A 27,819-nucleotide genomic window follows, 5' to 3' on the forward strand; every position below is an offset into this window, starting at 1 on the left:
AGACAACAAAAGACAATGTGAAAAGTACGGTAAAAACAGATATGCATGTTAAAAAAGAGGCAAACTTGAGATTTGGGGCAAACATGTTTGTGGTAGTAACACACAAGGCAAGTCATCAGCATTAGCACCATATGGCAGTGAGATATAGTCTACTTAACTCCACAAGTCTACATAAAACCTAGCCTAGTAAGAAATACTGTAATTAAGTCAACCAAAGCAGAGGTTAATACTCGACTTGTCCAAATCCAGACATTCCAGCAGACTTATTTACAGCATTACTCTGGGCTTTTAGTGTCGCCCGGCAAGTTAAGTCCAGCACGTTTGGCTCAAAATGCGGAAAGTGACCTCATGACAGTAATTCATTTGGTGCAGAAAGATGAGCAGATAAGATTCCAGCTTTGCTTAACATGGCCGGCAGGATTAGTCTCCCCCCCCCCCCAGCGCCTGGCTGGCTAGGAGTAGTTTCCTTCAGTGGATGAGGAGTAATCGGGTATTTGAAAATGCTTCCCAACAACGTTGGCACAGCTCCATATGTTGGGTTAATACTGCTTAACGGATAATAGAAGTAGTCCGTAGTAAGTAGTAGTAGTAGTAACACTACATAAACCTGATCATTTCTGGCAAAAAAGGTGTTGCTGAACTGTTGTGCATTAGTGCTGTAGTGCAGTTCTGCCACATGAGATTTTACGTGCTCCTTTATATACCAATAGCCAGTCATCGGTATAACAGTTACAAGTCCTCAGACAGCACTAGTCAATCCTCTGCTGTGCCACATTAATTGGCTTCTCTGGCCTGTGTCTGTGGCTGACTCTAGTTCCTTAGTGTCTGAGGTTTGTCCTTACTTCCTCCAGGTGAGCGACTCTGTGTACCACATAAACTCATTGATGTCGGATGCTGCGTAGCGCAACATTGACCCTAGTGCCGAAAGATTTAAGCCTCGAGTTCATGAAATTTTAGGGTTATTTTTTTTATTAATGTTAGAGCTGGATGAACATGTTCTAATACAATAAATACAAATCATTTCATGATTTTATGTGCTTCAGGGGCTGAGATATTTAGGTTTTTACAGGCTTTTCCAAAAAAAGGCTTATGCATTTAGAAGGCATTATTTGCAGATGTTTTAGGCATCGATGGGTCAATTGGGCCCCTCTGGCGTGTATCGATTATGTGTCCAGTATACTATTGTGTAGCCCCTTCTCCAAAAGAGCAACTCTCCTGCGCCACATTCATTTGGTTTCTCTGGCTTGTGTTGTTTGTGTGTCATGTGTCTTGTGTCACCATCTCTCTAAGTGAAGAACTCTCTGCAGCACCAAATTAATTTGGTTTCTCTGGCCTGTGCGTCCCATGCCTTGTGCTGCCCTTTCTCCAACTGAGCAACTCTCTGCTCCACATTAATTCAACCTCTCTGGCCTGTGTCTCCTGTCTCTCGTGTTGCCATTAGTTCCCCCAGGTGAGCAACTCTGGTTTCTCTGGCCTGTATTACCTGCTCCTCTCTCCAAGCGAGCGACTCTCTTCATCACATTAATTCGGCTTCTCTGGACTGCATTGCCGGTGTCTCTTTCCAAGCGAGCGACTGACTCTCTACATCACATTAATTCGGCTCCTCTGGCCTGTATCCCCCCCCCCCCGTATCTCCCATTCCCATCTCCAGGTGAGCGACTCTCTGAACAGCATGCAGGTGGGGCTGGAGGAACACCTGGCTCGGCTGGACGAGATCTTCTCCACGCGCGGCGACTACGGCCAGACGCTGCGCTTCATGCGGCAGATGGCAGACAACATCATCCGGCAGCTCATCACCCTGCCGGACATCAGCCGCGCCAAGGTGGACCTGGCAACCGTAGCCGAGCAGACGGCGTTTGTGGAGTACTACAGGTGTGTGTGTGTGGGTGTGTGTGTGTGTGTGTGTGTGTGTGTGTGTGTGTGTGTGTGTGTGTGTGTGTGTGTGTGTGTGTGTGTGTGTGTGTGTGTGTGTGTGTGCCGCTTGGAGTGTAGTGTGCTGTGCTGTGCTGTGCCATGTCCCCGTGCCGGGCCTCGCTGTCAGAGGCTTTTACCCGTCCTAGTGTTCCCATTTTTGGGGCTATTTATGTGCGCTGGCACCCGCTGCATAGATTGTTAACCATGGTTGCGGAGCTTGTCCACACACTTTGTAGCATGCACGCTTGGCCACGCGTGTTCATTTAGAAGCAGGTATTTTTGTAGAAATGTGGATTTCACTGACAACAGTGACACAGCCAGAATATTAATCACGTGTAAAAAATATTAGATTATAACCCGCTTTCTGTTTGTGTTTTGCATTTTTGTTTTGGTCTCTCTCTTGAGCTGGATCCGTATTCATAACTTCACAGTATTCAACATTTGTTTGCAGTACTATGTTGTGACATGCTATGCAGTGCACAGTTTTAGGTGTAATGTATTTCATGTGTCATATGTAGAGTTTTCATGTATGACTGTGGTATAGTGACCGTGACTGGCCTAAGCCAAAATTCTCCCTGGGCACAATGAAGTATACTCTAATCTACTCTACTGCTGTACTAAAAAAGTAATCAGGGTGACCTCCTGTTTGAGAACATGCCTGAGAAGACCATTCATGAACACCACACTTTCCCTTCCTTATAGGTGTCCAGTGTGGCTTTATGGATGAAAATATAACATTTTTGAACCTTTCAGCCAATGTAAGACTCTAAAAGTCTGTATGATACTCAATGACTGTGTTTATATGCAGTTCATATGATCGGGATATTAAGTATCCCGAATTTGTGTTTAAACATATAAACACCTTTTCCTGACTTTAGTATCCCGGATAAGCCATTATTCGTGACTTTGAGAAATCGGGGCATGCTAGGTGGAGTATTCTATAACGGCCAAGAATGTAGACTGGGATATAACACCCTGTTATCATATAAACACCTTATCCCGGATATGATCATAACCGGGATATAAGCCTCATATTCGCGATACTGAATTGCATATAAGCACACTCAATGGACCTGAACATTCTTCAGAACTTTAATCCTCCCAACGTTCCATTCCTGTGTCACATGTGTAATGTAACTTGGGTACCAGAGGGTGTTGAAGGAGAATGTTAAGATCTGTGATGGCACGCCCTTTAAAGCGTGACCTACTTGGGAAAGCGCTGACCTCTCCGTGTAGCTCTCCACTCTCCAATGGCCACTGGCCAGTCAGACATCGAGCCGAGAAGAGGAGCTCCCGCGTCTTCTGAGCCATTATAATGTGTTCAAGGGCCTGACATGTACTGCACATCCTCCATGTAGATTGGATTTCCATTTTCTGGGCCAGTGTGTTAGAGGACTGGGAATAGGGGACTGAGTGTGTGTGTGTGTGTGTGCGTGCGTGCGTGCGTGCGTGCGTGCGTGCGTGCGTGCGTGCGTGCGTGCGTGCGTGCGTGCGTGCGTGTGTGTGTGTGTGTGTGTGTGTGTGTGTGTGTGTCTGTGTGTCTGTGTGTGTGTGTGCGTGCGAACTTGTGGGTGTGGGTGTGTGTGAACATGTGTACGTGTGTGCACGCGTGTGTGTTGGCGCGGTGTATCGATGAGGAGCTAGTGTTTCAGACAGCTGAGCAGGCCAGGCTCTGTGGAGGGATGAGACTCACGCTCCATTCTTCTCCTCCTTCACTCTCTTCCTCCTCTCCTCCATTCCTCTTCTCCCTCTGCACTCTCTTCCTCCTCTCCTCCATTCCTCTTCTCCCTCTGCACTCTCTTCCTCCTCTCCTCCACTCCTCTTCTCCCTCTGCACTTTCTTCCTTTCTCCCACTGTGTGCATTAGTCAGACAGCCTGTCTAATTGCCGCACTGGCCACAAAAAGGATGTGTGTGTGTGTGTGTGTGTGTGTGTGTGTGTGTGTGTGTGTGTGTGTGTGTGTGTGTGTGTGTGTGTGTGTGTGTGTGTGTGTGTGTGTGTGTGTGTGTGTGTGTGTTTTGCGTGCGTGTGTGCGTGCGTGCGTGCGTGCGTGCGTGCGTGCGTGCGTGCGTGCGTGCGTGCGTGCGTGCGTGCGTGCGTGCGTGCGTGCGTGCTGCGCGCGCATCTCTTTGCTCATTTTTTCTCTCTCTCTGTTTAACTCCCTCTTTGTCACACACACACACACATACAGACACACACGTGCACACACACATGTGCACATACAGATGTTACACACGTACACACACACACACACGTGCGCGCAGACACACACACACATGCGCACACACACTTCCACACTCATTCCTCAGTGATGTCTGGCGATGTGGAGGCATCCAGGCTCCTTGTGGTGTAGGGTTACTAATCACATTGCTCCTGTTTTTCTGTGATCATCAAATATATCTTTTAGACACACACACACACACACGCCTGTACACACACACACACACACACACACACACACACACACACACACACACACACACACACACACACACACACACACACACACGCACACTCATCTCTCTCTGATGTCTGGAGACGGGCCGACAGGCGGGCTCCTTGCGGTGTAAGATTACCAATCACATTGCTGGTGTTTCATCAAAGGTATCAGTTAGATCTCTCATTTTTACTGAGGAGATTGCCTCTGCCTTTTGTTACTATATCAGGAGCATGTCGGGGTTTCTTTTTCTCTCTGTTTTCCTTTACTGTTAGATATTTTCTTTTTCCCGTTTGGCTCGAGGGCCACAGCTTTAGCTGAGTAATATCTCACCCTCAGTTTGCTCTTGCTCAATTTAAGAGCTGTGTGTCTCATGGCAGCACATAAATACATACACTCGGGTCAGAAACTAGGGGTTAGGTTTAGTTTTTCAGCAAGCTACACTACAGCCACTCAGTAACTTGTGTTTACTACTGGTCCCACTTCGTTTATTCACTTTTTTAAATTTAACGTATATACCTAAAATTCTCGTAAAAAATTATAAACATAAAAGAAGACATACAATTATCATAAAAATTGATAAACATAAAATCTTAAACTCTGTACACTTGGTTCTTATCCTTGCCTGACCTGATGCATGTGTATTTGCTAGCCTACCTGAATTTCATGAGTAGTCTAAATATTTTGTCTTTAAGTGTTTGGTAACACATTATGTGGAGATTTTTGCAAACGGTTTGTTGAAATTGTGTTTCATTTTGTTTATCACCTAAATCCAAAGCCAACCCCTAACCCCCACTCTGAGAAAAGATCTTTGCTAAAAGTCTCAGTCTTTGCGTCCGTGGGATATTTGGGATGTATACAGAACAGTCCAAATAAATTGTGACTTAATACTTCACAAATGTATTCAAATATTTATGTATAACGTGTGTCATTTCTTGTGCTTCCAGGTGGCTAACGTACCTGCTCCTACTTATCCTGGACCTGGTCATCTGCCTATTGGCTTGTGCTGGCCTTGCCAAGCAGTCAAGATGGCTACTCATTTTGTAAGTCCCTATTCTCTCTCTCCCTCCCTCCCTCCCTCCCATCCCCTCTTTTCCCCTTGTTGAAAGGTTAGCGAGACTAAAAATACACAGCCTTTATATGAGAGCCATGTAGCCAGAATATTAGTTGAAATCCGGAAGTAGCAAAGAAATGTATAAGAATTAGGAACAAGGGATCTAGACATTTTGATCAGTTAATGAGTAGTAAATAGTAGGTCTCTAATGCAGATGGCATCACCAATGATCCCATTGACTATTTTGATGAAACACCTCAACTACATGATGACAACATTGCTATGGCATTACACAGAGTATTAAGTAATTGATTAAAACATGGTTGATATCATTTTGGTGACAATAAGGTTATAACAGAAAGTGTATTAAAAGGTTAATGTGGTTACCAAAAGGCCTTGCAAATTACCCCTCACCCATTCATTGCGTTATGTTACATTGCATTACATCACAGTCAAATATAATGAGTACTAGACAGGCATTTTAGACAGTATAACCCATTAATGGACAATTAATATTAATGGCTAATAAAGATAGGAAATGCCAAGATGTTTAGTATGAAATGTATGTCGTAAATGGCTGTGTAATGTGATGATCAGCTAGATAGGGAGAGGCTGCTATAAAACCCTGCAGTGCTTAAGAGCACCATAGTGGAATGACGGCAGCATCTCTGTAATGAGAGGGAGGGGCTGGATCGTCATCACCACCACCATTATCATCATCAGGCTTTTGTGAATGGCATGGGCTAAATGATGTGGCCGCAGCTGCAGCTGCAGCTAATGCCCCATCTCCCTCCGCACCCCCCTCACCATGGCACCCCCTCACCATGCCACCCCCTCACCATGGCATCCTCTGTGCATCCATTAAGCTATGTTTCCGGACAGGACCCCCATGGGGGTTGTGGATATTCTGCAGTGGGGGTGGGTCACGGACAGAAGGGACTCAGCATTTAAACAAGGTTAACACTTAGCATAATTCCGTATATTGATTCGTAACAGGGTTCTCTTGTAAGTTTCACAAATGCATCGACTTTTCTTGTGAATTTCAAATTAAAATGGTGCAAGATGAATTGAAAATGGATGCCATTTGGAATATGGAGTGGTGGGTGGGTCGCGGAAATGTTCTGAAGTCCAAAAGAGGGACCACCCAACAGACAGCGTTTAGGAAACCACGCCATGAAGCCATCCTCCCCCCACCCTCCTGAGCTCAAGTCATTCGGTATCATTCGAGGCAGATGGTGAGGAGGAAAATATGGCAGATATAGAGCTCATTAAACTCAACTTAAATAAGTTAATCAATACACTGAAAAATCTGCCATGCGACAGAGGCAAAGGCAAAGCCAGAGCGAACAGCAGTCTGTGGTGTGTTAGTAGAGGGATTCTACATGAATCGTGCGTGTAAATTTATATTAGACATTTATTTGATATGCCCCTCAAATGAGCGCCATGGGAGTAGTACTCGCGTTGCATGTTTTTATTGACGATTAAACCCAGTCAAGGCCGTCTTTTGTCTCGTTCATGTTGTAAAAATCCCACACAGTAATTTAACGCAGTGTTAATTCAACTGAGAATAGGATTTAACACTGTTCAATTCAACACTATAAACTCTTAAGTGTTGTATTAACACTTTGCACTGTCTGTTTCTGAATGATTGTTTTTGAATTAGAGTTCTGTGTTTTGTGGGATAGCGGTGGTTAATTGGCTAATTATTTGTGTCGGCGCGAAATGTGCTCTGACAAATGTACTTCTATTTAGCCGTATATTTAGTGTCTTTTTAGTTGTGCACGTATATAGCCGCTTTGCATCACATATTCACTCGGCAGGGTTTGCCCAAGTAATCTCGATATCTGTTCCCCTCCCTCCTCCTCGACACACTAATGTCTATTGATCTTGTTGCCAGGATGTGTGCGCGTGTGTGTGTGTTCTTCTAACAAATTATTAAGTACTTCCATTCTACTTTATTGGTGCTTTTAAGACCATCAGGCCACTGCCAGAGCCAAGGAGGAGAAAACCTTGGCAGGGTTTATGTATCCATCAGGGGCTCATTCTCTCTCTCTCTCTCTCTCTCTCTCTCTCTCTCTCTCTCTCTCTCTCTCTCTCTCTCTCTCTCTCTCTCTCTCTCTCTCTCTCTGTCTCTTGTAACACCCACCAACGTAATAACTCCCTGCCAAAGTAATAAAAAAATGTACAGTTCTACCCCGACCAACGTAATAATATCCTGTCAACGTAATAACTGTTGCCTTATTATGTTGGAAAGAAATTATTACGTTGGTGGGGTGAGAGGGTTGAGAAGCCTTACATTGTGTTACATTTTGTCCCATCAATGTAATAAGAACACTTATTCACCTACATGTTATAATTTGCCTACAGTCCACCGGGCAGTTCACTTTTATTTGTATTGAGGGGACCAGGACCAAGACAATTCAGCATTTCTATGTTCCCAATGACATTCTCATCTGATGGGACACTCACAAACAAACACATCATGGGCTTCCTTTCTCCCTCCCTGTGAGTGGGCGTGCGTGCGTTCGTGCGTGCGTGCGTGCGTGCGTGCGTGCGTGCGTGTGTGTGTGCATGCGCCTCCATCTGTAATTTTACTATGGAGGAAGTACAGTGTTCTCATCGGCATATGACTGTGACACTCCTAGCATTAAAACCAAAATATCTTTTCAAGAGCCACATTAGAAATCATCCAATGGATGCAAATCCAAATAAAATACACAGTACTTTTGTACCATATATGTTTTCGCTGTGTTGTATTGTATTGTATGGTATTGTATTGTATTTTATATTGTGACAACAGAACAAAGCGCCCATACAAATGCAAAATGCTTTCCACTGCCTTGCTGCTTCTGGAGACATTGGAGCAGGAAAATGGAAGATTGCCTGCTTCGATTCCACTTGGTACTGAAGCGGTGCAGTGTGACGGATGCTTGAGATTGCACTGCAGATCAAAGACTGTTAAATGTGCTCTCTCTCCCTCTCTCTCTCTCTCTCTCTCTTTCTTTCTCTCTTTCTTTCTCTCTCTCTCTCTCTCTCTCTCTCTCTCTCTCTCTCTCTCCCCATTCCCAGCATCACCCCCCATAACCCTGATCATTACCACCTGAATATTAGCTTGCTACCATTACTCCCTTTTATGGTGAATGGAAGGATCAACATACATGTAATGTGAAGTACACTTTTTAAGTGGTGACGGTTCATAATAAAAGAGTGTTGAAGGTCTCTCTCTCTCTCTCTCTCTCTCTCTCTCTCTCTCTCTCTCTGTGCGTGTTTACAGGATCATGGTATTTGGAGTGCTGACACTGATCCTCAGTTGGGTGTCTCTGGGAGCGGGTACTGCCACCGCCGTGGTAAGTCACAGCGACAGCACACACACTATTTCACACGTGCAGCCTGCCTAATGCAACTGAACGAGGTCGAATTCAATCGAATGAGCATTAACAAGACAGATTGTGGGGTGAAGTAAAATAAGCTTTGAAATGAGACCTGAGAGACAATAAGGCGTCAAACATTTATGGTATGGGTCTTAGTTTAGAGGCAAAGACCAACATTTCTTGATTACACAATGAAGACCACTTTGGGCTGAAGCACGTATCTGTAATCTGAACATGGTGCATTTATTATTATTATTTTTTTAGTAAAGAGAAAAAACAACAGAGTGTGGCCTTTTCTTCTCTACCTGATGACTTTTATTGGACACGCACACAAAGACGGCAATAGAGTTGCTGAGTTTGAACGCGCCTATGATTGAAACATGGCTGGTACTTTACTAACCTTTATTAACCTCTTGCCAAGACACGCCCATTTCCGGGCCCGTCGACGGTCCCGATAAAAAAAAATGAAGATGAAACATGAGGCTTGTTGTTATATTCTATTATGATCAATTTCCAGCCAAACCGACTAACTACCGGTTGATAGTATTGTTTCAACTGTGTGCCTATCTAATATGAGCTTCTCTGATGCAGTTGTTAGCAAGAACAAGCTTTACTTAGCTAGCTTAGCACTTTCCAGTCATTTAAAGACATGTGCGTGCGTGCGTGTGTGCGTGCGTGCGTGTGTGTGTGTGCGTACATGCGTGCATGCATGCGTGTGTGTTTTCGGGTCAATAGCCAAAAGCAATGAACAGCATTGTGTTTCAAAGAGCAAACAGGTACACTATGCTGCTTCTGTGTGGTCTTGTGTGTATCTCTGTCTGGGGCAATGTACAGGGTGTAAACCGTGTCATATGCTGAGGACAGTACGATCTGCTGATGTCTGGCTACTCCCACACACGTCTCCACATTTTCGTCTGGTCAGGTTCCCGGCTAGCATGTCTGGACAAACCGGATTAAAAAGTGTTGGGGTCACATAGAGTGACGCCTCCTAACTCTTAATGTTGGCGCTCTGATGTGAACAAGGCGGCCGTCGCATCACTTACTAAGCTGGCCAATCCCTTTGTCTTTGTCTCTCCCTCACTCGCTAACTGTCTCTATCCCTTGCTTGCTTTCTCTCTCTCTCTCTCTCTCTCTCTCTCTCTCTCTCTCTCTCTCTCTCTCTCTCTCTCTCTCTCTCTCTCTCTCTCTCTCTCTCTCTCTCTCTCTCTCTCTCTTTCTCTTTCGCTTTTTATATCTTACTTACTGCCCCCCCCTCTCTCTCTTACTGTCTTTCTCCATCTCCATCTCTTTCACCTTCTCTCTGTCGCTCTACTACCTTTTTGGAGACAAGTAAACACATTCATTCCAAGGGAGGTGATATAAGGCCACTTTTGTGTGTTGTGTGTTTCTTTTTTTTATGGACCAGATGTGTGATTAAGCAGGTGTGTGTGTGCGTGTGCATGTGCGTGTGCGTGCGTGTGCATGTGCGTGTGCGTGCGTTTGCGTGTGCGTGTGCGCGTGCGTGCGTGCGTGCGTGCGTTTGTGTGTGCGTGCGTGCGTTTGTGTGTGCGTGCGCCTGTGTGCGGTTTATTTGGCATCAGGTGTGCTTGTGACTGTGTAACAGCGCCCACATAGTCTATAACATTCCCTCTAACAAGAAACACCTCAGTGTGTGAGAGACTGATTTCAGTGATGTGCTATCCCGCAGCGAGGACTTCATTCCCCATGTTTTTTTTAAACAGCAGAGAAGTAACAGATTTGATGACCACAGGCCACATTCAGACACGCTCTCTCTCGCTCTCTCTCTCTCTCTCCCTCTCTCCCTCTCTCTCTCTTTTGCACTCTCTCTCTCTCTCTCTCTCTTGCTCTCTCTCTCTCTCTCTCTCTCTCTCTCTCTCTCTCTCTCTCTCTCCCTCTCTCTCTCTCTCTTGCTCTCTCTCTCTCTCTCTCTCTCTCTCTCTCTCTCTCTCACTTCACACATAGACACACTTACAAACAGACACACCATCACACAACCTCATTCCCAATGTTTTTTTGTTTTTTTTTAAACTGCAGAGAAGTAACAGAATTGATGACTAGCGGCCACATTCTGACATTTGGTTGGATTATGAATGTGTGCCAACTGATCGTGACAAATTACTTGTTGATTGGGACGCATCCGGTTATCGCTCCTGTTGCCAATTGAGGCCGAATGACTGGGGCCAGTCATCTCACGTCAACTGGATTATCCGGGCTGTGTGTGTCTGAGCCACTGCTTTAGGAGGTCGAGAGAGAGGAGTACGGAGGGTCCTTGGTCTTCGTGTGGTGGAGGTGGTTGTGGTGATGGTGTGTACACTTGCCAGTGTGTACGGAAGATGTCTAGTCAGTGCTTCAAGATTAAGTAGTCTCTGTTGCAAAAAATACTCTCCTTGTATAACTGCAACTGCATTGTATAACTGTACACTGCTGATTTTAGGGGGGTGTGTGGGTGGGGTCAGGGAGGTTCCTTAAAAGCATTCCATGGTACGAGATTATTCTTTCAAAGCAAAACAGGAACCGTTTTATTTTTGGCTCGGCTCTTAGGCTCTTGTTTTGGAGAAGCATTCTCGAATCATGCTATATGTAAGACTCATGCCAAGGTCTGCATACTCCTCTAGCTTAGGAGTGCATGGCAGCTCATGAAACCAGTTAAGGAAACAAACACAAGTGTTGTCATCTACCTATTTTTGCACCTAGCAGGAATGTTTTGGATTGTGTGGAGTGGATGTTCTTGCTTAAGACGTGTCCTCAGTGTTTAAATTAGTATGGATGGAACGGCACGAAGACTAGCCTACAGCTTATCAGTTGTCTACAAAAATAGAGGCACATCTTACGGAACTGTATTATTTGTGGATAAGTTATTCCATTTAATTTATTCAGTTCAAGAAGGGAAACTCATATTTAATTGATTCATTACACACAAAGTGATAATTTTTGTTTCTTCCATTTTTAATTACAGCTTAAAGCTAATGAAAACCAAGAACTCAGTGTCTCATAAAATTGGAATATTGCATCAGACCGACCAAAATATGATTTTTATGTAGAGAAATATCTGTATTCTGAAAGGCATTCTCATATTTACATCCTTAGACTCAATACTTGGGACATGTTATTTTGATTCATTGAAATCCGCCTGTAGATTTAAGACTGAAGAAGGATATTATGAAGAGCAATATCTACATATTATTCGTTTCATCACATCTTTAATACCCATATCTTCCTCTGTGCCCCTGTACATGTTTATTTAATTAAAGAGGGTTGTTTTTCCCCCACATCCTAACTGTTTCTCCCAGTGTGTGAGCTGCTAGCTCTATCCCTATCTGTTGATTATTACATTACACTTAACTGATGCTTTACATTACACTAAACTGACGATTTACAGTTACTTACAGGGCATTGGTTACAGTCCCTGGAGCAGTATGGGGTGTTAGGTGCCTTGCTCAAGAGCACCTCTGCCATGGAGTGTGGTAGAGAGTGGAAGGGTGGGATTCGAACCTGCAATCTGATCTAAAGTCCATAGTCGTAACCATTACGCCACGGCTGCCCTGTTGATATTTTATACTTTATATGTTTTGGAGCTCTGCTGCTTCTGGTGTTGCTATGTCTTCTATTGGTAATGCTAGTGAAACGTATTGACTCGAGTTCTGATGCTTTTAAATCTTTTCCAGGGTACCAGTGATTTCTGTGTAACTCCAGACAAGTTCATTGTGAACAATACCAGAGACTTTCTCAGTGCAGGCAAGTGGTGTTCATACTCTACTGTCCTAGGGAATGTGCATGTTTTTAACGAGTGATCAGAATTACTTTGTAGCAAGCTATGGCTCTAGCAGAATGTTTTTAATTACTTCACTGTAAACAAGCCACATGGCTTTCACAGCTTACACAGACAAAATTAAATGGTCTGTAATGACCTAAAGTAAAGATTTGCTCAGAGTGATTTACTCAATTACCACGAATTAGACATATTTACAAATACAAATGTGTTTTAATGAACAGAATGTAGCCATTGCTTGCATCTACTTGTTTGGAATCCTTTCGATGCAATATTCTACTTGTGTTGCCTGGTGTTTTTATGTGTATTTATGCATTAAAACATCTTAATGTGCACTGTTTTGTCAGTGGGAAGCTGTAATAGTCATTTAAAAGATTTAACAACCATAGTAAAACAGTTCTACAACATTACAGAGTCTTAAGTAATACATAATGACCCTCTCATAATGGGGGCCTAGTCTCAAGAGTTGAACTTGTATACTTACATTATTTTCAGGCATTGGAAAATAGCCTTGCCGATAAAATGCTATGACACTTGCTATTAGGCTATTGCATGCTATGTATCTCTATCAAATAAACTAAAGCTGAAATAAGCTCAAAATATATTTAAAAAATGAAACTAAACTAGCTTGTTTTTCCTGCTCAACAGATATTGCCCACTACTACCTGTACTGCAGCCAGTCTCTCCCCAACCCCTTCCAGCAGGTATGACCCCCTCCTCTCATTTCATTTCATTATATTTAATTTCATGTCTTTACCCTGCCTGTCCATTCACTCCATGCCAGCCAGCAGCTCCCCAGAAGTCATTAAGGATTAATAAAATCATCGAGCTGGTTCGCAGTGCGAAAGAGAGGGAGAGAGAGAGAGAGGAGCCGTGCACCCGTGTGAAATCCATTACGACGCCATGCGTACAGCTCGGCGGGGATGTAATTTAATTACATAATAGCGATAGGAAAATCAACGTTGATCAAAGTAAATCGCTTTTGTCTTCGGGTCTGTGTTAATTAGCCATCGCTGGCTTCTCCACACTGCCCGCGGCCCTCCTTATCCTAATTATTTATTTATCAATCCCAAGATTTCTTCTCCATTTTTTTTTCCTGCGGAAGAAGATGGGGAATTAATGCGGGAGTTGTTTTTCAGAAAAAAAATGTTAAGTAAACATTCCTGCTGGCATGTACTTAAGCCTAACCCACTAAAAGCCACACTTATGGATGAAACCCACATCCATTAAAAGCTTTAGCCCTGGTAAATAAATCTGGTCTCAGAGATGAAAATGTATGTCTCTCGCTGTGTGTCAGATACTGGGTCATTTGGGTTCTGTTTTTTTTTTTTCTACATGACGTGCTCGCACACTACATTTGTAGGTTAATATTTATTTAAGCAAGTGTTTAATAGTCTTGGTGTGTGTGTGTGTGTGTATATATCTCTCGCTGTGTGTCAGATACTGGGTCATTCGGGTTCAGTTTTTTTTTTACATGACATGCTCGCACACTACATTTGTAGATTAATATTTATTTAAGCAAGTGTTTAAAAGTCTTGGTGTGTGTGTGTATGTGTGTGTGTGCATGTGTGCGTGCGTGTTTCTGTCCATCTGTCTATCTATCCGCATGTGTGTGTGTGTGTGTGTGTGTGTGGTAATGTGTGTATGTGTGTGTGTGCTGTACGTATGTCAGTCTTTGACCACCTTCCAGAGGTCCCTGACCACCATGCAGATCCAGGTCCAGGGCTTGCTGCAGTTCTCCCTGCCCATCTTCCCCACCGCCGAGGTAAGGAAAGGGGGTCAGTGGGCCAAGCACCGCAGCGCAACACAGCGCAGCACAGCGGCCACAATGCAGCCCTTCACATCCTCAGTGCATTCCTCCATATGGCCCATACAACAGTCCACTATGGTGCTCAATGTGGAGTCATAGTACATGGCCACATGCCGCTCGTGCTTGTTCATTATTATTATTATTATCGAGTAGTGCGGCTCGCTTGGCCTCTTTCCCTCAGTTGTTCTCTCCCGCTTTCTCTCTCTCTCTCGTTATGTCTTTCTTCCTTTCTCCGCTGTTCTGTCTCTGTTTTCATTCTCATTCACATTTTCACATTTACATTTTTGTTTTCAATCTCTGTCTGTTTCTTTTCTCTCTGTAACTCTATCTTCTTCTCACACTATTTTCCCTCTCTGCACAGTATGTCTTTTTGCCATCTTTCCATTTCTCTCTCTCTCTCTCTCTGTCTCTCTCTCTCTCTCTCTCTCTCTCTCTCTCTCTCTCTCTGTCTCTCTCTCTCTCTCTCTCGCTCTGCCTCTCCTTCTCCACCTCTCCCTGTCCTGCTGTGTGGCCCTATTTTGCCTCTTCTCCGCCTCTCTCTGTCTGTTTCTCTCTCTGTATTTCTGTCTTTGTCTGTTTTTTTCCTCTCTCAGTATATATATTTTTTCTATCCCTTCTCTCTGACTCTGTATCTTTCTGTGTCTTTCTGCCTCCTCTTCTCCATCCCTCCATATCCTGCTGTGTGCCCCTGTTTTTCCCCTTCTCCCTCCCTCCCTATTCTTTCTCTCGCTCTCTCCCTCTTCTCTCTCTCTAACTCTCTCTCTCTCTCTCTCTCTCTCTCCATCTCGCCCTCTCTGTTGAATTAATTTAGTCTTCAATGCGTCTTTGTTTGTTTTCATTTTCTCCAGTTGATACTGTGTGTGTGTGTGTCTGTGTTGTTGTTTTGTCTGCTCATGACTTTCCAGAGGGACCTGCTGGGTATCCAGCGTCTGCTGAACTCCACCGAGTTCAACCTGCACCAGCTCACAGCCAGCCTGGACTGCCGCAGCCTTCACAAGGTGAGCTGAGCTGAGGAGGGCTGTGGGTCCACGCGGTGGTCAGACGCTTTACCTCCACCACCAGCACCAGCACAGTGTGTGTGTGCGTGCGTGCGTGCGTGCGTGCGTGCGTGTGTGCGTGCGTGCGTGCGTGCGTGCGTGCGTGTGTGCGTGCCTGTGTGTCTGCGTGCTTGTATGTGTGTGTGTTTTTTTATTGGGCTTCTGTCTATTTGGTGGCATAGAGTACAGGGGTGATAGTGAAAAAAAATCCTGAGCCTGAACTTTTTTCCCTGCTCTAACGACGAGGACAAGATACTGCATAGTGACGTAACGTAGGCCTGTTTTGACACATTATTCAAACATTTAATAGCCTGTGTATGACCATTATTCAAGCCTGATAGTAGAAGAAAACCCTGAACCTGTAACACTTTCTGAGATAAGAATAACCTAATGGCTAATTATTATCAATGTTTTTATTTTTGCAAACTCTGTCAAGCCTGAAATCAGGCATGGAGCCTGAATACTATCAGCCCTGAGAATATCTTTTCACGTGTGTGTTTGTGTATTCATGTACAGTGCGTTTGTGTTTTCCTGTGTGTTAACGTGTGTGTGTGTGTGTGTGTGTGTGTGTGTGTGTGTGTGTGTGTGTGTGTGTGTGTGTGTGTGTGTGTGTGTGTGTGTGTGTGTGTGTGTGTGTGTGTGTGTGTGTGTGTGTGTGTGTGTGTCTGTGTGTGTGTGTGTGTGTGTGTGTGTGTGTGTGTGTGTGTGTGTGTGTGTGTGTGTGTGTGTGTGTGTTATCTCCACCCCCCTCTCCTCCAGGACTACCTGGATGCCCTGCTGGGCTTGTGCTATGACGGGGTGGAGGGCATGCTCTACCTGTGCCTGTTCTCCCTGCTGACGGGCAGTGCCTTTTGTGCCATGCTCTGCGCCGTGCCCCGTGCCTGGACCCTCATCGCCAGCAGGTGACAAAAAAACACCATGCCACTGTTTCCCTGAAAACACGGCTTCCCTCCTCTTCCTCCTCTTCCTCTCCATCCACTGTACAGTTATTCCTCACTGTACTCATTGCCTGGCGGCTTGCCTATCCTGTTATCTAGCAGAATATGTGCTGAGTCACCATGTGTGTTTAGGAAAAGAAAATATCAGATGACAAGATTACGATAACGCTATAGCTTCAGTAATTCAGTAATAACGTTAGCAATACAATCATGATATAATAGGATAACGATATAGCCTCGGTAATACAGCAAATGTATCAAAACGGCACAAAGGATGCATATTTTAAGGCTTAACATATAAAGCGAAATGCTTTCCATTCCACCACTTTGGCACACCACACATTTTTTGTTTCTGTATGTACTGTGTGTCTGTATTTGTCTACCACAGTGCAAAAGTCGGTGTGTCTCCAGGAGTCATGATATGTCCAACTAGGTGTAAACAACACTTCAGTACAAGATGTAAACAAATCTGTAGGCTGTGACTGCCCTCCATGAGCAAACAGGCCCACTATTGATGAGCAGCTTTTCATCATCTGTGAACTGTCTAACAAACTGTCGAAGCACTTGAGACTTTTAAAACTTTTTTCCAATTTCTTCTTAGTCAGAAGTTGCCAGATGTTTCCATTTCGTGGGGTATTTTGAAACTACGGTTGCAGCATGATCTGTCAGAATTCTGTGGAATGGACACGGACACAAAGTGTCAGTTTCACGGAATTGTTTTCCGTGATGGACACACGGAAGTACATTCTATATTCTATTCCGTGTCCAAAAGATCTGTGTCCATTCCACGGAATTCTGAGAGATCAAGCTGACGGTTATGTTAACACTGATAACGCTACTGTCTCAACAACACAATTCTTGGTTTACATAAGTCTTGTTTTCATACACACACACAAACACCAGGAAATGAGGATTTGTTTGGAGTATGTTGACCGGGCCTCTCTGTTGTAATCCGGGCGTTGTGTTGTGTTGTGTCGTGTTTGTGCCTGAGCCTCCCCTTCTTTTGTTTAATCATTTAATTGTTTGTCTGTTGTAATCCCCCCTTAAATCACACTGAGGACAGAGACTGTCAATCTGCCTGGCATTTGTAATCAGAGCTGCTTGCTGTAGCAGTGCTGGTGGATGTGGTGTACGGGGGGTTAGGGGGTGGGGGGAGAGAAGAACTGTTGTAAGCCATTAGCAACATTTTGTCGGCCTAGTTAATGGTAATGTTAATGGGTAATGGTGAGTGTGAGTGTCTCCCTCTCGGTTGGTCTCTGTGTGTGTGTGTGTACTGCATGTCTATGTGTGTACTGTTTGTGTGTAATGTATGTGTGTACACTATGTAATCCGTGTGTGTGTGTGCGTGTGTGTACTGAATGCCGCCTGCAGGGAGCGGGACTATGACGACATCGACGAGGAGGACCCCTTCAACCCGCAGACGCGGCGCGGCACGGCGGCCTTCAACCCCAACCGCAGCAACATCCACAGCTTCTGCAGCTACACCAGCAGCCTGAGCAGCCAGACCAGCCTGCACCCACAGCCAGCGCAGCCCAGCGCCAGCGCCACCACCTCCGAGTACATGTGAGTGAGACACTGTATGTGTGTGTGTGTGTGTGTGTGTGTGTGTGTGTGTGTGTGTGTGTGTGTGTGTGTGTGTGTGTGTGTGTGTGTGTGTGTGTGTGTGTGTGTGTGTGTGTGTGTGTGTGTGTGTGTGTGTGTGTGTGTGTGTGTGTGTGTGTGTGTGTGTGTGTGTGTGTGTGTGTGAAAGGGGGGGGATAGAGTCACACAGCCCATGTCCCACGTCCACCTCTGAGTAGGGCTGCACGATTATGGGAAAAATCATAATCACGATTATTTTGGTCAAAATCATAATCACGATTATTAATCACGATTATTGATTTTTGCAGATTTTTTTGAAAATGATAACAAGATGAAGTATAACCAAGAATGAATTACATACGAGATGAGCAAAATAAAATTAATTGTAATAATTATGTAAAGGCAATAGCATGAAACTTAAGTGGACAGATTTCAGTCCAGAAACACCAGCCTGTCAGTATGTTCCGGTTGTTCAAGGACGCTCTTAAAAGTAGGTCACTATTGCCACGATTAAATCACGATTAAAATCATGAGTTCGATTTCACTATGTTATCACGATTTTGATTATTTTTCGATTAATTGTGCAGCCCTACCTCTGAGTACATCCGATTGTCTCAGAGAGTGTGTGTGTGTGTGTGTGTGTGTGTGTGTGTGTGTGTGTGTGTGTGTGTGTGTGTGTGTGTGTGTGTGTGTGTGTGTGTGTGTGTGTGTGTGTGTGTGTGTGTGTGTGTGTGTGTGTGTGTGTGTGTGTGTGTGTGTGTGTGTGTGTGTGTGTGTGTGTGTGTGTGTGTGTGTGCATACATACGTGCGTGCGGGTGTGTGTGAGGGCGAGATACAGAGAGAGTCGTACACGCCAGCAGCGCCGCTTACCTCCAGCGCTACCACCTCTGAGTTTATGTTAGTGTCTTAGAGTGTGTGTGTGTGTGTGGCTCAACTGGTTCTGGCAACAGGAACCCAGAATCAGAGTAGTCCGTGGTCCACTGCATATTTGTAGTAGTTAAACTGCATATCAACTCGCGGACCGCCAGCCATTTTACCATTTATCACCAGTGGGCCACGGAGCGCTGTCTGAAAACCCCAGTGTTGAGTCACTGACTTGAATCAGATTCAGACATGCAAACGTTTCACGCTCTACCTGACATGTTTCGACGGTGTGACTTCCCACTTCCTCAGAGGGTCACTAGGGCGTTGATGTGTGACGTGCTTTTGAAATCACCTGATGGTACAGAGCTCTAACCTTTTGTGGAAGAAAGGTTCGCACACTCCTTTGGATTTTTTCTTCTTTAAGTTATTTTTTGTTTTCATTCACTGGCAAGCATAATGACGTTTCGACCTCTCGGTCTTCCTTAGGTTCCTCAGAAGACCGAGAGGTCGAAACGTCATTATGCTTGCCAGTGAATAAAAAGAAAAAATAACTTAAAGAAGAAAAAATCCAAAGGAGTGTGTGAACCTTTTTTCCAAAAAACGTTACTTTTTTGTTATGCACCAGGGATTGTGCCCAACTAACTCTACAACAGAGCTCTAACCTCCCTTTGTGTGACTTTGTGATGGCTTGGTGTGAGTGTGTGCGCCTGCGTAGCGGTGAGAAAGAGTGTCTCCTGTGTCAGAGTGGGCGTGTCAGTCTGGATCCTACACAGTACTTGTGCATGTGCACTTTGCAATAGTATCCTGTGTGTGTGTGTGTGTGTGTGTGTGTGTGTGTGTGTGTGTGTGTGTGTGTGTGTGTGTGTGTGTGTGTGTGTGTGTGTGTGTGTGTGTGTGTGTGTGTGTGTGTGTGTGTGTGTGTGTGTGTGTGTGTGTGTGTGTGTGTGTGTGTGTGTGTGTGTGTGTGGTACCCATACATGTGTGTAGCGGTTCATAGAAGATATGGCCATTTGGGGCTGTGAATCACATTATTGGTATTATGGAACATGGCTGACGGGTAAGTGGGCCTCTGTGCAAAGTCACCCCAATGCCAAACAATACAAAATGACCCCATTGCGCACTGACTGCAGTATAGCCAATAGAATAACGATTGCTCTTGTGTAAACATTGATTTCCTATAAACATACATCTTTCCTTTTTTTAAAAGCCCATTGCGGTTGCGTGGATGAAGATTTTTTTTCATAAGACACCCAAAGATGCTATTGTTTTCGTTGGTAAAAACTGTGTGCTTTAATAATCTTTGGCACATCCATACCACACACACACACACACACACACACACACACACACACACACACACACACACACACACACACACACACACACACACACACACACACACACTATTCAACATTGGTGGCTTTGATCACCACCTCTTTAAGGATGCTCTGACTGAAAAAGTTACGTTTTTCAAAAAGTCTATTTTGTTGTAGGTTTGTTGTTTTTCAGCTCCACGCTCGCTCTAGGTCTTAGCTCTTCGTCCTTACTCTAGCTCTCAGGTACACCTTCAGCCCTCTTCTCTTAGGACAAAGTACTCTCAGTGCTAAGCCTTAGCCACTTGGGCGTCAAAGCTGATTGGAAAAGTGACAAGCCACGATTTGCTTTCCAACGTGACACGAGCCGGTTGGTGACTCGCAGGCAGCGATTAGACGGGACAGCAACTTTAGCGACCCCGATTAGGCGTGCCGAAAAACTGGCAGTCGTGCCGTCTGTGTTTATTTCAGAACATCGTGACTCAGCAGTTACCGTCGAGGGCGCATAAAGTCACCTGGAAGGGCTGTCTGCTTTTGGCGATGGAAACTCCCTGACCAGAGCATGTGAGCTTTGATCGGGGTCAGCCCTATGTTCCCACAGCCCGTTGGTCCCACAGCCCGTTGGTCCCACAGCCCATTGGTCCCACGGCTTATTGTTGCTGCTCCATGAATTATTCAAATATAGGCACTATTTTCCACAACTCCATGCTCCCACATTTCCGAGTAACCTAAGAGAACATGCCTGTCTCCCCGCCATGGGACATAGGGCCTAAATTTGAATAGATTCTTAGAAATGTGAGAACATGAGCAGCAGGAATAAGCTGTGGGACCAATGGGCTGTGGGACCAATGGGCCTACAAAATTATGTTAAAAGTCTTAGTGATGTGGGACCAATGGGCTGTGGGACCAATGAGCTGTGGGAACATAGACACGCTCCCCTTTGATCACCTGTCTGATTGCCATGAACCTTTCAAGAAAGACATATAGACTGGTCAACTGGGGTGCATTTCTCAAAACCGTAGTTGCTAACTACTTTGTTGTTTGCAATGCAATTTTCCATTGGCAACTACCCAAGTTGCTAACTGGCTAACAACTACGCTTTCGAGAAATGCACCCCTGGATTGTGCCTTTGAATTGTTTTGTTTTTTTGTGCAATCAGGAAATCGACCACGAGCAACCTAAAATCAACAAATCATCCATTGTCAAAGCAATCGTTAGAGACTAAAGATTTCGAGCGATAGCCCTAGTTGTCCATGTTGAACCAGATCTCCAGTCGGCGGTCTTCTCCAGAGCTAGGATACTAGATTGGGCCGGGCCTGCTGCTCCACACTGTGTGTGTGGAGCCACTTTTCTAGTGGCCACCCGCCACAGCTCTGATTGGGGGTATAGCTGTGGCCCGTTCCACACTTCCTTGTTTACCAGCACCAACTCGTTCACAACTGATTTGGACTTGGGCTCATTACAGTATTGTGATTTTCTCTTGTGGTTGTGATTTTTTTTTCTTGAGATCTTTTTTTTTCCTGTTTTTGAAAAGTCTCACAATTTTGGTGGATATGGATTTGGCTATGATGGATCTGTAGAACAAACATTTCCAGGGTCCCACTCTTTTTCCAGCCATTCTCATGCGCAGAGTGAGACATCATTTTGCAGTGATTGTGAGAGGGTCAGTGACAAGGGTGTGTGTGCGTTTTGTTTCTTACAGGATGAAATGTTGCAATGGCTGATTTGGGAAAAAATGCTGCAGTAAAAAAAATGGTATTTGAGTGGTCTTGCACATTGTTTACCTACATGTGTCACACAACCATAGTCTATACAATCTTTGTATACAGTCTACGTTTACATCTTATGTGTGTAAGAATCCGGGTTTCACACTGTATGTGTTGAGTCACTTTTTCCATGTTTGATTTTTTTCAAACGTTTTAACATCTCTTTCCCCCCCCCCTCCCCTCTCTCTCTCTCTCTCTCTCTCTCTCTCTCTCTCTCTCTCTTCCCATATGTGTCTCTGCAGGAACCAGTCTATCCTGTTTGGAGGAAATCCTCGATACGAGAACGTCCCTCTGATCGGGCGGGGGTCTCCACCTCCCTCAGTATGTTCATTTCAATAGCAGTGCCATGATCCTAATTCATGCAACGATATGTTTAACATGACTCTAAAACACCCGTAGCACATCTCTAACTAAGGGCTGTTGGCAGCATGCTTTGCTTCAGCTGTGGCATAACACTGCCTCCTACTGGATTTATAGCTTACCTACACCTCAACCTCTATACTTCAATACTAAAATTACGGCATGTCCGCTTCACTTCCCACTGTAGATGCATTTCTGTCTTTTGCTTGTTTTGCTGATCCGAGGATCGTGCTTTGGCACCGTAAAGTGAGAATACCTTGACCCGGGCCTGGGTCACCTGTGCCTGTCACTGGATTACCCTTAGTCTGACCCCAGTCCAGAGCATTACCAGTGGGATAAAGACGTCACGCACAGCTCTTAATTCTGTCTTATCTCTCATTTTAATGGGATCCTGTTGGGATGGGTGCCCCCTGCATCGCTGGCATGTATCTCACAAGAGTAAAAGGCCGAGGGCAAGGACAGCAGCAGTGGTGGATGTAATCCACTGACAAAGACGGGGCCGTGCTACCGCGATGAGCTCCCTCTTTGCCTGGCTCGAGGCCGGGACGGGGCGACCCCCTCACCTGCAGGGTGTTATGTGGACAGGGTCAGCCCAGGTTAAGGTCACTGCTACAGCCAGCGGCTATTCTATTCATGTATGGGGCAGCTCGTTGGAGCCTGACTTGTTTTAATGCCAACTAATAACACTTAAGAGTGGGGGCTATTAGCGAAGGAGTAATATATGCCCTACTAGAGCATATAGTAGGTAATAATTATGCCACTGGCAATCAAACGCTATTGTATAAAATATCCCCAGGTATAAAGTACTAATGAGGGACCATTGACAATCAAAGGCTATGGGTCCAACCCATGGTTTAGAGTTGGGCAAAATATCTCTCCTGTGTGTCTAGACTAAATATACTGACATTATCCTGGTCACTGATTACACTGCCATCATATTGTTGATATCTAGTTTTGTGCTGTGCTGTGGATTTCTTGGCCATGATTATATCTTCGTGGCATTAGCACTGTGTGATTTCCCCCACACTTCTTAACTAAACTGACTAAATTGCCCCTTCTCTTTAGAAGTTGTTTCAATTGAGTAGAAAGAGAAATGGACAGATGTGAGTAGAAAATGGACAGAAGGGACAGGTGTATTTAAAGTCTAATTGTATCTTTTTGTTTTCTTGTCTTTTTTGTTTGTACTCTTCAATTTTGGAGTTTTATCCCCAGACTTTTAAAAACAGTAAGTTGGTTCACACCTCATTCCACCTCAACGCACCACCTCTCACCTCCCGTGCCTCACCACCCCCTCGGCTCCCTCTAACATTAAACTCTCTCCATGATGTGATGTGAGCTCCTAATAATAGATCACTGACCTGCCACTGAAATCTCGGCCTCCTCCGGCACCAATAACCATTTGGGTCACCAATCAAAACGAGGATTGTGACGACAACGCTGCTGGGGAGGTCTCGAGGTTCTGTCTGCAGCTCAATCTAGTGCCTCCTATCCTCTCCTTATTGCTGGTGTCCTTGTGATGCGAGGCAAGATGACATTCCCTACGTTTACATGGAGATTTTAATTCCGAATGAACTCACTTCAATCCTGAAAAAAGCTTAATTCCGCTTTGAAAACGTCACGTCTCTTAACACCTCTTGATTCGGAATTAAATGAAAGATCAAAGCAAACGCAACTATTTAATTCTGAATGATTAATTCTGAATTAAAAATGTCATGTAAACGTAGCCAATGAGGAAGAACTTTTATTCTTGGAATATCTCGCAAAAGAACAGTTCAAAGCTCATTTTCTCATTTGCAATCAGGATGTTGAATGGGGTAATGCCCCCCAAAAGTTGCTCTGTCTAGGGCAGGGGTGGGGAACCTATTTCTCGAGCGCTGTTTGCGACCCTTGAGGCCGTTATCCGTTATCCGTCCCCCGATATAATTTTAATGTTATGCAGTTCCAGATGAAATGTGACAAGTTTTCTAAAGGAATTTTAGAAATTACATTTGCAATATAATTTGTATTTTCAGGGGACCTAGTGAAGGTGGGGTCTGTTGTAAAGGTGCCCACCTTCAATGTAGGCCTAAAGTGCAGGAGGAAGTCCTGGTTTGTGTCCATAGTATGGACCTTGGAGTTTATCAAATTTGAAGTGGCCCTGGAATGAAAGCGGTTCCCCTGGCTGGGGGCTGACGTCGGGGAAACTTTATTGTTTTCTTCACGAAGGCGGGCATCAGCGAAGCTTGAGGCCACAAGCAGAAGGAGAGAATGGGAGGTGCTACTTTGAAATGGACCCTCTGATCTGTCTTATGCCCTTCAGGGGGGCTTGAGTAGCTAGTGTCGTCAGCCTTGGGTTGCTAGCAAACACCCATAAATCCATGGCGCGCCCTCAACTAATCTCCTCTCCCTACTCATTCTCATGACTTTGTCCCTCAAAAGACGCCTTCTGCCTGTCACTCCTCCTGTTTTCTAGATGTCACATTCCTCTCCCCACCACCCCCTCCTCAAGTCATATGATGGCAATAAACATTGGGACCACAAGACCAGGGAGCTGGCTCTGTTGTCTACTGTAGTAAGGCATTGCACATGTCTGCCAAACATGTTGATTTCCATATCTAAACCACTTTGGGTTTTTTCCCCTCTTTCCTCCAACTCTGCTCTGCTTACAGTATTCTCCCAGTATGAGGACCACCTACCTATCTATGACTGATGCCCAGATCAGACACTTTGGGAACGACTTCCAGATATGACGAACCCCTTGACGACTGCTTACCATGGCCGCCATTATTCCTCCCAGCTCATAGTCGGCACGTGGTGGATGCTGGTGTCACCGGTGGAAGGGGCATGATGACAAGGTGTCTTGCAGGGGACTTTGTAATCCTGCCTGCTTACCTGCCTCTCCATTCGCTGCCATGGGACAGTGGGTGGGGAAAGACGCTGATTTATCAGCTTTATGGGATCCAAGAACACAGGTGGGGGTGGGGATATGGGTCAGACGGGGATGGGGGGTATATCAAGCCTAATCTGGCTTGGCCCTTTCTGCCCCACAATGTACAGACTGTTTACAGCTTGTAAATAAATATCTCTCTCTCTCTTTTACCCGACAGTGGCTCACGTGCACGCCACACAGGCATTATATACTACATTCCCCTTGTCGCACTTACAGTACTTACTTACACAGACTTGCTCTGTTCCTGTGAATGACTCATTGGCTGGGGTGGGAGCAGAGCTCCATCCGATTTTACATCCATGACGCTGTTAAAACAGTCAATGGGTTTGTGTGGTCACGGATGTATGGCAAAATGACACAAACACGACAAAACCCAAAGATGTTTTTCTTGATGTTGCTCAGTGCTATTCTACGTGCACTAAAGCATTGAAACATGTCAAATATTTATTGGTGTGTACATTCCTAAGATACATTTTTGGTAATTCCACAATTTTGGCAATTGTTTGGTCATTGGTGTGTAATAACCTTTCCTGTGTAAATTTGTAAGACTGGCTTTTCAAGAGCATTTGAAGATCATTCTTCTCAGAAGAGACCCGGATAAGGAAGTGGGATTTATTGAGGCACAGGGGATTTCGGACATTGGTTAAAAAAAAAGAAAAAAAATCAAGATTGAAAAATGCATGTCTTATTGTGCCTCTCTGTTGTCTTTTGTGAATATGCTTGCAGTACTATGAGAGTTGCATCCTTTTCATGTTTGATAGTGTGCAAGTTGAAACTTTTTTTACAGATTCTTGCTGGGGTTCCGACAGATATTTAGCCCATATGTCTCTACACTGAACATGTTGATAATGGCATAATGAGTGATATTGAAAGGAAATATATCAGAAATAATACGAAAGAATCCATACATGAAATAAATGTGAGCACATGCGTATATTAAATCCCTCACTGTTCTGGTTGCCACGGACAACTGCTGCCCAAAGCCAACATCTATTGGCTCAGGTTTTCCAGAAAACAAGGTCAGTCACTTTCCTGATGTAACCTGAGTAACTCTTGTAAGTGTCCTGTGGCTTTCCTTTATGGAAGGATGAGCCTAAAGCCTCTTCTATTACCAGGTTCTATATCTCACTTAATCCGCTGGATATCACTTGACCACCATATTGGAATATGCAGGTGCTGAATCTACCAAATCAGGAACTTGAATCTAAAATTGGAAACATCATCTCTGTCTTCACTTGAGCTGTACTCTTACAGCTTCACACATGCCGGTACACTTCTCTCATGTGCTGTATTTTTACTGCCTACTCTCTGGGATGATCTTTGTGGAAAAGTTTCATTGTACAAAAATAAATAAACCATCCTTTTGTAAATACACTGCTTTACTGAATATGATATTAGTAGATTAACCGTGCCCATTGATGGACTGTTAATCCAGTACGGTAACTTTTGCTACTGTGTGTGGCTTTTTATTTTTATTTTTGGAGCATCGCATAATTTTGTTAGTACACTTATGATCCTCATTCTGTAATTACACATACAGACACAATGTCAGGTTACATGTTGGGATATGATGATGGCATACACACATTCCGTTCAAATATTGCAACCATAAATAGACCCAAGTCTGTAGTACATAGACCCAAGTGCTCCCCTGCCTTTTTCATAGACAGAAATATCAAGAGCACTGCAAGTCATTGAGAAATGCTTTTGAGATCAATCGAAATGGCAGCAGCCCTTCAATAGAGTCAAGTGAACACATTAGATTTGAAAAGTGGATGCAGAGAATTCAAATTCTAGATGATAGCCTCTTGAGATGAGTATCTCGTTTTCGGGAGGGTCCTCAAAGTACAGACATAACCCATACACTACATAAATCCACACACACTGAAGCTCTCCCTCACTACCACCAACCATACATTTCCTATGTCTTGCCTAAAAGATATAGACTAGTTAATTCCATGGATGAAAGACAAGTTTTACATACAGTATTGCGGGAGAGAACCTGAAATACTAAAAAGAAACAAATATACATGTCAATATGTTCATACATGTCTATGCAGAACCAGAATATAAGCTAACTTAATCGTATCTGTGACATGTTAGTCTATAGACTTGTATCAGTATATACATCATCACATAGACACGGGGTAAGAATAACACTATGGAGAATATTAAGAAAAAGGTAAAAATAAAAAATCATACATCATAAAACATACCCATACCCTGCTGAAACATCTACATTGGTCACATACTTTAAAAGAAGGAAAAGATGATATGGACCTTAAAGGACCAGTTCAGTCAATTTCATATGCTGTTGTATTGCTCATGCTATCCTTGACTTGTCAGTACCCGGTGATGCCATTTTTTTCGGCTCAGCCCTTTCCGAGATATGAGCTATTCTAATGGGGGCAGCATTTGTTTACATTTTTAAAAAATGTAACACTGTTACAAAATCTCAGGTACTGACAAGTCCAGGGTAGTGTGAGCATTACAACTGCATGTTAAAATTGACTGAACTGGTCCTTTAAAGAACAGGGTAGGCTGTAGGAGGGGCCTTAAACTTAAAGGCACGCCGTCCAATCTCTTTCGATATTCTTGGAAAATATAAGAAAACATGATCATGGTGTCTTAAGGCATACAATGAACTATAACTTATTAGGTAATGTTTTAAGTAAAG

The 27,819-nt window shown here is 44.3% G+C and overlaps 1 protein-coding gene across 2 annotated transcripts in view; it reads left to right on the forward strand.

Annotated features, from left to right (window-relative positions):
* The window catches only part of ttyh2l (tweety homolog 2, like), a 47,009-nt gene extending 21,815 nt beyond the window's left edge, over positions 1-25,194 (forward strand). Inside the window, exons 4-15 of one of the 2 annotated variants that reach the window (XM_063214879.1) lie at positions 1,652-1,872; positions 5,298-5,393; positions 8,679-8,751; positions 12,441-12,510; positions 13,193-13,248; positions 14,217-14,309; positions 15,260-15,352; positions 16,151-16,293; positions 17,701-17,892; positions 22,096-22,174; positions 23,414-23,438; positions 24,862-25,194. In XM_063214879.1, coding sequence (XP_063070949.1) covers positions 1,652-1,872; positions 5,298-5,393; positions 8,679-8,751; positions 12,441-12,510; positions 13,193-13,248; positions 14,217-14,309; positions 15,260-15,352; positions 16,151-16,293; positions 17,701-17,892; positions 22,096-22,174; positions 23,414-23,438; positions 24,862-24,902 — 1,182 coding nt within the window. In that variant the 3' untranslated portion in view covers positions 24,903-25,194. The remainder of the gene's footprint in view (positions 1-1,651; positions 1,873-5,297; positions 5,394-8,678; positions 8,752-12,440; positions 12,511-13,192; positions 13,249-14,216; positions 14,310-15,259; positions 15,353-16,150; positions 16,294-17,700; positions 17,893-22,095; positions 22,175-23,413; positions 23,439-24,861) is intronic. The other variant, XM_063214871.1, reaches the window with a different exon arrangement.
* Positions 25,195-27,819: the final 2,625 nt, after the last annotated feature.

The sequence above is a fragment of the Engraulis encrasicolus genome, chromosome 2 (genome assembly GCF_034702125.1).
Source record: "Engraulis encrasicolus isolate BLACKSEA-1 chromosome 2, IST_EnEncr_1.0, whole genome shotgun sequence".
NCBI lineage: Eukaryota > Metazoa > Chordata > Actinopteri > Clupeiformes > Engraulidae > Engraulis > Engraulis encrasicolus.